This window comes from Cibotium barometz, chromosome 39, assembly GCF_041138505.1.
Source record: "Cibotium barometz isolate CiBa-2024 chromosome 39, ASM4113850v1, whole genome shotgun sequence".
In the NCBI taxonomy this organism is placed as follows: domain Eukaryota; kingdom Viridiplantae; phylum Streptophyta; class Polypodiopsida; order Cyatheales; family Cibotiaceae; genus Cibotium; species Cibotium barometz.
Window position 1 is genome coordinate 45,938,680 of NC_141084.1, and position 10,707 is coordinate 45,949,386.

At 41.6% G+C, this 10,707-nt stretch overlaps 1 protein-coding gene across 2 annotated transcripts; it reads right to left on the minus strand.

The window, feature by feature from the left end:
• Window positions 1–4,826: 4,826 nt before the first annotated feature.
• LOC147616154 (adenine nucleotide transporter BT1, chloroplastic/mitochondrial-like) lies at window positions 4,827–8,980 on the minus strand. 2 transcript variants are annotated; one of them, XM_086778777.1, is made up of 7 exons: window positions 8,645–8,980; window positions 7,188–8,487; window positions 6,889–6,991; window positions 6,598–6,797; window positions 6,447–6,500; window positions 6,075–6,275; window positions 4,827–5,932 (listed from the first exon to the last, which is right to left on the minus strand). In XM_086778777.1, exons 2-7 carry the CDS (start codon window positions 8,196–8,198, stop codon window positions 5,669–5,671), a joined length of 1,833 nt encoding a protein of 610 aa, XP_086634903.1. In that variant the 5' UTR covers window positions 8,199–8,487; window positions 8,645–8,980; the 3' UTR covers window positions 4,827–5,668. The 2 variants fall into 2 exon arrangements, with proteins under 2 accessions (XP_086634903.1, XP_086634905.1); XM_086778779.1 differs by lacking the exon at window positions 8,645–8,980 and having other exon boundaries at window positions 7,188–7,438; window positions 7,537–7,667.
• Window positions 8,981–10,707: the final 1,727 nt, after the last annotated feature.

Sequence of the window (10,707 nt, forward strand, 5' to 3'; positions counted from 1 at the left end):
CATTTTTTACATGCATTTCTTTTATAATATCTCTAATTTCCTTAGCTAAGCCAAAATTGGACAAATATTAGCTTTGTAAAAGCCGTGGTGTTGCTGACCACATTTTTCTATGGATATCCCTGCCCTAACATGATAGCATATTAAATGGATATAATTTTTCACATTTGTTATGGGTTCTCTGCCTTTGCGCTATTGCATAAAATTGTTCGTATTTTTTTCACCCGAAATTATGAGGGTACCCTACACAAACATGGGGATCTCAAAATGGATGTATTGTGGTGTGTGTTGAGTTATGCACGCGTGGGCGTCACACTTTATGGTTTGGCTCTTTCTTTCAGGCACATGGGTGTCTAAAAAGCACTTGGGTGGCTCTGCCCAAGCAAAATGGTGCTTAAAATGGACTTAAGGTGTCTAGGTGTCTAGGTTGGCTGAACACACACACACACACACCTGTTGAACACTCCGATTTGCATTGACGAGGAGTGTTGAGATTGGCATTAATGCCAAATTGTTATGGGTGAGAGGTGAGTTGGTCAAAAATGGTTCGAGAGATTGTGAAAACCCAATTTTACATTGAGGAGGGGTGTTGAAATGTGCAATGTAAAATTGTAACGGGTTTTGATGTGTGAGTTTATGTTTGTGTGGGAACACACCTTATGGGTGAGATGAGATATTATGTGGGATGTGATTTATAGGAGTCACACAAGAAGATGTGAGATAGAGATTGCCACATGGCATGATGATGTGTAAATGATATTGGGTCAATGGCTATCTATATTAGAAACCTTTCTTTGTATGGTGATAACATATGCAATAGAGTTTTGTTGAGTGTGCTACTCTCTCTCTCTCTCTCTCTCTAGTCATGGAGTTCTTGGTGTGGTATAACCCACCATAGTTTATGCTTAATCTATGTTGGATAACACCATGATTAATCCCATATTAGGTTTCTCAACACTCAACACTACTTTGGCTCTTTGTACACCAGGTGTATTAATATTTGAGATCCCAAACTCCTCATTAAGGCTTAGTTCTCAACCACTATCCTCATCAACAAAGGAATGATATATTAGAACATTGATCTAAGGCATTATGATGAAAGCATGATGATCCATCTTCTCTTTTTCCTTACGTGGTGATACATACAAATTTGTTAAATTCCAGCATGTGTAGTACCACCAAATGATGTGTTAGAATTCCTAGCAGTCTACCTCACCCTTACCAAGATCTAATAATAGACCACTGCTAGAGGACTCTCTTGGTCTTATCTATTCGTTGCAACCAAATTCTTACTATTCTTCAATGGGGTATACCAAAACGACTCATCTTATCAAACATAACATCCCTGCTCACACTTGCATTTCATGTGTAGTGGGGTTATAGTATCTTTAACCTTTCTTCTCAAGGGAGCATCTAATAAAGATACAATTTTTTGCCTTGGGATCCAATTTTATTCTCACCTCATCTAGTACATGCAATGTACCCACACACTTTCAAGTGTGCTAAATCTAGTTTTCTGCCTATTAATTTCTATTCAAGTGTTATGCCATGAACTGCTATAGTAGTAAAGGTTATATTCATAATATAAATTGCTACTTCTTTATGAGGTATTCCTTTCTTATTCATCAATACATGGGCAACTTCTGCAATATTCTTGTTCTTTCTTTTTGCAACCCTATTTTTTTGTGGAGTGTCTGTATGTAAGCTGCCTCTTTATCCCGAGCTCTCTTAGATAATCACCTAATTCATTGAAGAAATGTCCTTTCCCACCATCTGATCTTATACATTTTATATGTATACCTTTATCTTTCTCAACCATTCATAGCCTTGAAGCTCTGAAAGTGCATGAACACTTCGTGCTTTTCTCTTTCATTAAGTATACCCACACCTTCCTAGTGTGATTCATTAATGAGAGATACATAATAACTGAATGATGTCGTCTTTTTCTTGATCCCCACCAAAAATCAAAATTGGCATGCTTCAAAATGCCTTGTATATAAGACTAAATTGTGAGAATGGAATTATGTGTTTTCTCATTAGTCAAAATGCCTTATATATAAGACTCATATTTACAATGCCCAGTTGCCCAAGTAATGTCTAAGGGCCCAAAACCTAGTCTAGGCTAATTTCCTAGTTTAAGTATATACTACCAAACATTACACAAGTCATAAGCTCGATTTTGATTATCTTTCAGCATTGCACGAGTCATAAGCTCAAAGATTTTCCATAATCATTTACATGAAGTGTTTTGTGTGATACAAAAAGTATAGCTCGAAAATGTTACCGCACACTTGAAGTAATGTTAGCCAATGTGGTTCTTACGAGGTGTCCTCCAGTTAAGGTAGGTGATTGGATATTAGCTTATGCTTTATCTTTTCGGAGGTAGAGCATCACCCTCTATCTTTCCCTTTGGTTAGATTAGAGGAGCTTAGGAGTGCATGAGGAGGTTCTTATTCACATACCTCTGGGGTTTGCTAACAGAGTGACTTGATCTTGTGACAGTTATTGGTAGAGCAAGAAAGCACTTTTATATTGATTCCTCCCTAGGGATGATCACAAATCACAAATACTTGGAGGAGCCTTTGGTTTCCCTATCGAGTATTTGCATTGGGACCTCGGTGAGTGGGAGTGGAGGGATGCTACCAACCTAATGAAAAGTGTGCCTTTCTTTAGTTATACTATGTGGCTTATCTTTGGACACATTTAGAGAGTCCCTACTCTAGACCTTTACTAGTGGAAATTAGTCTTGTTGGTGTTAGCCCAACATGCCCAAGATGTGCAAGAGCTTTACATCTACCATTGCTTATGGGAGTGTAGGGAAGCACATAGATTTGGATTGTGATAACATATCTCCTTGGAAGGATGAGGATGGATGCGTACGCGTACATATCCTTTGGTGCTAACATTTGGTTGCCACATTCGGGCTCACAGCTGAGCTGATTGAGGGAAGCGACAAGGATCTGGTCATTATGATAAGTCAGAGAGTTCCTCAACTATGTCGTCTTCAAGACTTGTAGGAGTCGGGATATGTGCCCAAGCATTGTAGCTTGTCATATTTGGAAGGCTAGATGCAATGAGGCCTTTGTTGAGGGCACTTTGGTTAATGATACACAGTGCATTTGTAGAATTTGGAGTGATATCATCGACACCCTTATGGCCAATTAGGCTAGAATCCAAGGATCTCTTCGAGGGCTGTGAAGAGAAAGCGTGGCCAGTTTATGAGAAAGTGGGATCATGGCATCTTTTTCATTGCCACTAATATGGGTCCTTGTTGGCAGCACAAGGCACCTAATTGGTTGAGATTTCTCCCTTGTATAATTTGAAATCTCTCTTTCACATATTTTTTCGTACATAGTAGAAGTCTCTTTTCCGAGGGGAGGAAAAATGATGAAGAGTAAAGCAGTAGCCATACTTACTCTCATTCAAGATCAACATGTCAAAGCTCAAGACGGAGTTAACATTCAAGTTTAAGCTCAACTAATCAATGTTTCAAGGCAAAGTCAATTGCTCCAAGTGAAGTGAAAAATGTGGCTAACAATAGCATATGATAATACTCTCTACAAAATTTTCATCACTAAATCTCCATGCGATTTAGGATGAGGTTGTAATGCACATGTATGCCAATAGTAGCTAAGAGTACATAATAAAACATAAGTAGGATCTTTCACAACACGAAATTTGAACTCAAATTGCATAATAACATGACAGAAAAGAATATTGTATTACTGAAGTAATACAGTAGATGGCAAAGTCCCACCTCCATGTGCTCTTGTGAAAGGAGCTTCGATGAAGGCTTTGAATCTGGTAATTATGCTATTAGAAAAAGCTAGGGAGTAAACTCACTGGTGTCTGATGAATTGTGTGGAGAAGGGATTGGCCATGCATTTTATTAAGGTTTGTATATGTGAGGCGGCCATAACATGACTATGTAGATCCATAGTCATAATCGGTGCCACCGTCCGTGGTGTACATTCAGCCCAAAAAGATGAACAAGGTGTAGACTCCATTTGGACCCCGCAATGCCAGGATAAGATATCCAAGAGTAAATTCTACCTACTGCACGTGTGGAGTGGGTAAAGTCTACCTACTACATGCGTGCACCGTTACAATATAACAATCCAGTGTAGCATATAGTCTATTTAGCAGAGTGCCAAATATAATCCAAGCCATCTCTAAACTATCTCATCTTCTAGGCCACCCTACCGTGTGAATATGGGAATGCGGAGCGCCCGAGCTGCTCCGCCATGGCTATCTCATAGTAGGTACTGCCCAAACATGAGCTGGCCAGTGCCAAGGCAATACAATATGAGGGTGGAGCATCGATATCCACGTCTCTCTCTATAAGAAATGTCATAGTAGTCAATCACAACATGCAAGCTTACCACATAAAACCTTGACTAATGCACGTGTAATTCCACAAACAATTACGATCCCTACTCTGTTTAAGCGAAGGGGAATGTTAAGAGATATTAAAGGTCACATTACACATGCAAGACACCAACCACCACAAAACTTTCATCCAGTCAGCTTATAATCTTTTATGAACGACATCGCTTGCACCTATGATGCATGTACCTCTTAAAGAACCTCAATTGCAAAAGCAATTCCTTTATACACCTCTTCATATGCAAATTTGAACATTTCATGTCTATAAATATATCTATCTGCATCCCTTGCAAGAGGGGGTTAACATGGTTCTATGTGTATCTTGCAAGTAGGCAAGGGACGGAGATTCCCCACCCAAAAGAGACATGCTCTTTCGCGTGTGTGGGAAAAGGGGGGCATGTATATGTCTGTAAAGCCCCTACAATTAATGTGTACAACAACAATTCAAGGTTGAATTTATTTTTGTATTAAACATGGAAGAGAGTACATTCTTGACTTGGCAAGAAACTCCCAGCATAGATGCTGAGGTAGAATACAAATGCTCTAGGCATATCCCCCCACATCGAGCTTCTGTCTCAAGTCAGATAAGGTTTCCACCATGATAGAGCTAAAAGACCATCATTGAAGTGTACACTGAATTCACAATATGCTTATGCAAGATTAGAGAGGGATAAGCAAAGAAAAAGGTCTGTGACCCAGGACACCAGACATGTCTGAACCCAACCGAGACACGTCCATCCAAAAAGTGCAGATTGTAAGGTCCACATGCTGTGTGCTCACAAAAATGAGGGACCAAAAAAGGTAAGAATATATACAAACTCAAAGGAGCATTGGCAGTTGGAAGCTGTTGACACGTGCATTCTCGTCTGGCCATGATAACCTGTAATACTAGCATCATCTATCCCAGTCCCTGTAGTTGTATCGGTACTTGCATCCATCAACCTACCACTACAGGGTAGCCTCATTCCACTCTCAAAAGGGGCATCCCTACCTTAGAATCTTCCACATCTGACAAAAAGCCCTATAAGGAGGTGGACGACATGTGCCTGTGTATTTCCTCTTAAGTCTCACTGCCACCATGTCAAACCTCGCTTCTCAGAAGTGACGCAAAAAATTCCTCTTAATCCAGTATGAATGGTTGTGCTGTGACCATTTGTTCCTCATGATGCTGCTCTCTCCAACAAAGCTGGCCTGTATCCAGGTCTAAAAATAAAAATCTTGACAGCAATGTCAATCATTGACCTTATCTGTGGTATTACAGGTACATGCACAACTGCTTCCCATGCTACAGGTTGGGCTTGGCTTCTGCTGCGGCAGATGACTCTTCATCTCTCACCACAATGCTAGCATCATCAATACGTAGTGCTAAACGGGTGGCCTCATAGCAAACAAATGAAATACCAGCGGCAGGGATAAGTTTCAACCAAGTGGTTCCAAGACCCCTGTAGAGTGCAAAGAACCCCTCATGCTTGTAGATATCTAGAATGACACCAATAGATGACTTCTTGACAGCATCCGTGAGAGAGAGCTGCATTTGCCTCCTTGCCACCTAAACATGGACACCATGGGTTTCTGAGTTTTAGAGATGAAAATGCAGAAAACCAAACAGAAAAAGTAATTATTGAGGTCCCTTGGTCACGCTAATATGACGAGAACAAGGACTAAATGCAGCAACAAGGTTACAAGCTGACCTCCAATGGGAAGGTTACAGTACTGGAAGCAGCAGCTGCCACTGCTCCAAAAATTAATGTAGGAATGGTTGGCACATTTTTCCGGCCTGTGGAACGGCGATAAGTAGTGCGAAGGCCATCATACACAAAGTAATTTGTTGCAGCATAAGGGAACACTCCCACTAAGCTGGGACTGAGTCCAGAGTAAAATGCCATGAAACCCTGGCAACACATCACCATAATTTTTCTCAGGCCCCTTTATGTAAAATACAATAGCTTTACACAACAGACATGTGCTCGTGCACACACACACACACACACACACATACACACGTAGGCATGCAAACCTAACAAACACGACAAGCTTCTCACGTGAAGGGACAAGTATCACACCTCTTCCTGGGAAATTTTAGAGACAGCCTGAAAAAGCCCACTATATAGCTCAGGCTGCAAAAACACGAGGATTGCTCAAGGATCAGACCACTAAAAATTGAGAAGGAAGCACTTTAGTTGCTCTTGTGTCATTACTGAAGGAAGAACATACCTGAACAGAAAGCCTAGTTCGGATTAATTCTAGTGGGTAAGTAGCAACCGTGCCAGCCATTCCTGCCGCTCCACCTGCAACCGTGGCTGCTACATTCTTCAATGGATGGCCTTCCTTGTTGAATTCTCTTCGGACCGTCTCAAATACACACAACTCTATAGCCTTGTTGGGAGCTACTCTTATGCAATTCACAAGATTTCCTGAACACATAAGAGAGAAGAAAAGGTTAAGTAGCTCTTACAAGAAATGAGCTAATGAGGATTTACCCACAAGAAGCAGCACATGCTTTACCTCTGAAAAGGCCTTGCCAACCACCAGAATCCACAATTTCCTTACAAATAGTCAATGCAGACTTCTGCGATCCTCCCAATCCATGGGATGTGATCAAATAAGTCTGCAACAAAGCCAGCAGAAAACCTAAGATGCAATGCTGCTAAAAATAGGTTTTATCCAACTGGGTGTAAGCAGCCCAGAGCTAGATTTTCTGAATGACGTAGGGATGGAGTGCAATCAAAGAACTCCTATGGAAAGTTTCTCCTACCACACAGAAGATCTTAAAACACAAGGCTTTGACATCAATGAAACCTCACCTTGATCAGGTCTAATGGTGCCACCGCAGATCGTGAGATCACACCAGCAAAGCCACCACAAAGCAGCTGCTTCCAAATTTGAGCACTTTGAAATCGGCCTTTCTTTGCTACCCGGGTGCCTTTTTGCTTCTGCTGCATCACTGCCTTGCCATTTTCTGAGTCCTTCAAGGTTAATCTGGCCTGCATCTGAGAATGCCTTAAGGGAAGCTTCTTCAATGTGAGCTTACAAGAGGCTGCAGGCTGGCTGGCACCTGTAAAACAGAGCTCAAGTGAGCGCTTGGTGCTTTTATGTTGAATTGATGGCCTTCTTGACACCACATTTGGCAGGGGTTGTGAAGAGAAGCCATACTCCCAAGCGTTGTCTGATGGCTTGTAAGTTGAATTGGATGATGTTCTGCTGAGAGCATGCGGTAGAACAGACTTGCCAATGTTGACATGCATGCTTTTCTCTGCACCAGCCATGACATCAAACCATATGGCCATGCTCCCTGACTGTTCCCTCTCCTGAGCTGCATACACATCCAAGAATGCATGCATACCCTTGGCCATTTCTTGAGCAACCGCCCTGTCAAAGTCTTTTTCAGTACTTACATCATGGATGACCGATCTGTTGAAATCTCCTTTTTCCAAGCCCCCACTAGCATTTGCAAGATTTGCATGATGCCGAGTTTCAAAAAATCTGTCTGGGCTTTGCTCTAAACTCTCTCTCACTTCAGGGCTCCTCGACATGGATTTCACTGCATGAGGTTTCCTGCCCTTTAGAGCTAGTCTTCTGAGGGTGTCCTGCTCACCGTTACCGCAGAAGTTGTTTTTGAAGCTTACACCTATATTTCCCCACATCTCATCAGGGTTCAATCCACTGAGTGCCTCGGCGAGGTGTGCAAAAGGCCATGAGCCATGGCTTTGCATAAGGTCTTTACAGGGAACCCCCAAAAAAGCAGGGTAAGGATGGATTTCTCGAGCGTTCTCTTTATTGCAAGGGGGTTGACCATGGCAGTTGAAGACATCCATAACTTTAAGGTGGTGCGCACACAAAAGAGAACCTACAGAAGTCACTCAGATTTTGCACAGTGGCAGGAGGTTGAACGCCTCTGGAAAGCTCTGTTGTTGGGTCTAACGGTGCTTCTCACCCCATCGCTGTCATTAATGAGGTGGATTAGGGAAGCTAAGCGATTAGATTCGGGTGCAGCAGGCAGAGAATTGGACAAGGGTATCCTTACTCTCTGTGTGAGGGCATGCGTAGCTTACGTGACCACTTCCAGCATTTCTATTCTGATGGTTCAAGCGGCAGAAATACGTACTGCAAAATGATAAAAGAGATGAATTAGAGGTAGCCAAGACCCCTAACAAGATGCACACTGTACAAATGCGTGCCTTGACCAATCACAGGCATGAACAGCACGACACCGGCACGTGCTTATCCCACATGTGCACACAGACATGAGTGTGAAACTCACCTGGACAGCAAGCGCAGGCCGATGAACAATTGGCCGCTCGCCCAAGAAGCAATCCGGTGCAGGAAAACAGCGGATTTACAGCCAGACTGACCAAAATTGTGAAGAGCATCAGAGAATTAACGACCAGATTGATCGAAATGGCGACGGAAATCACAGAAGCAACGATCAAGACGGCGGGAAACCCAGAGGATGAGCGAACTAGAGAAGAAAACAGAGGCTGCTCGGAAGGGCTGCACACATATAATAGTGCAGTAGAGACGTGGAAGAGAGAGAATTCTGCACGTCCTAGAGATACTCTAGAGAGAGAATGTCCGGACCAATCGACAGCGCAGAATCTATTTCTCGTGGCCAGATATTTTTCTCATATAATTAACATTAGAATTTGGAAATCCGTAAATAAGCCACGGGCTGCGCGCCACGTCAACAGCTATGTCCACGTGTCGTCTTGTAGCCTCTCAAAATTGCCGATTTTTCCAAGGTGGAGAGGCGTTCTGGAGCTTATCTGTGCCTCAGAGGTGGATCTCCTTCCACACACAAGTTCCAAATGTCTCACCCAGGAGCAGCGTTAATCCTTCACTACCTAACTTGATGCCCATAGAAAAATGGCTCCTCCCACATAAAAATATTTCCTCTTTCTACTCTCTTCTCTCTCCTCTCTCTCTCTCTCTCTTTCGAGAGTTAACTAAGGCAAGCCCTCATACATAATTAGTTCTTTCGTTTATTGTGGTTTCCCAACGTGTTACCTTTCTCTTACTACCAATTTTTATTTTTTTGAACCTAGATTATTGCTAAGTTTGTATGGTCCAAACACTTACACCAAGAGCTTTGGGCTCCTTTGAATTTACAATCTAAGATTGCGAATGATTGCAGATCAACTTCATGTACATGTAATGTTTGTAGACTATGAAAAGCCTAATAAGTTGGATTTTCGGTGCATAGGCACTGGACAATACATAATTATCTGTTTTGTTGTCTACAAGCCTGTCAAACGTCATTCATCTCAAGAATTGATCCACCGAATGAGTTTTGTAAGGTTTTATCTTTCAACTTTTATTTTCTTAAAAAAATTTATCTTTCAATAGCTAATGTTATTATCTTATATATATATATTGGACAGATGGAGGCAAGGAGCATATGCTTCCAAGGAAAGAGAATCTAGTTGCTCGAAGATTGTTTTAATGGTTTGCTCCATCAATTCTGTTAGCGGTGTAAAGAGAAGTAAATTGTGTGGTTCATGTTAACTTACGAGCCAATTTATGTGCAGGTCAATGATGATGGTTTTGCATGGGGCATTGATCTACTTTTAATGGTAGAGGATTTACTAGCTTCTGGGCTAGACTCTACCTTCTGTGTTATCCTACTTGTAGTCATAATGAGAGTGAGAAGGCACCTAATATGACACTATTTATAGCCTTCATTTTTTAATTCATGTTGTGGATTGGTTTTCTCAATACCGCATGTGTTAAGATTGTCACCACTACACTGGGTTGGAATGCTAGATATATATGTATGCCAAGTTTGGTGCTTTATTCAAAGAAAAGTAAGTGCTTCAGGAGCTCTTACGTGGATATATATGGCAAGCATGGCATGTTCATGTATAGGTAGCCAAGTTGAGGACCATGAGGTCCAAAATGGGCTTCAAATATAAGGCCTATCTCTTCTCTCCCATCCCGAGAATGAGTATGCATTTTTATGCATGCAAGAATATCTCTTGCCTGTCGGAGATGGGTCATGCCACTAGTGCTACCAATTTGATAGGGATTTTAGCTAAAACAAACCTACCTTTTCACAAACCTTCATTGGTGGTATAAGATTCTCATAGACCTTATATGATTGATGAAAACAAAGTTCTTCTCTACAGTCTCATGACTTCAACTTATATATATATATAATTTTTTAGGCAAGGGAGGGTACTAAATTTTAGATGCCACTAGAGTCACTTGTTAGAGTTACATGTTAGAATGATGTATTAGGACAGAACTTTGAGGGTAGGGAGAAATGAATTGCATCTCTCTGGTTTCATAGTCACGGCCGTGATTCAACAGACTATAGAATCACGGTGC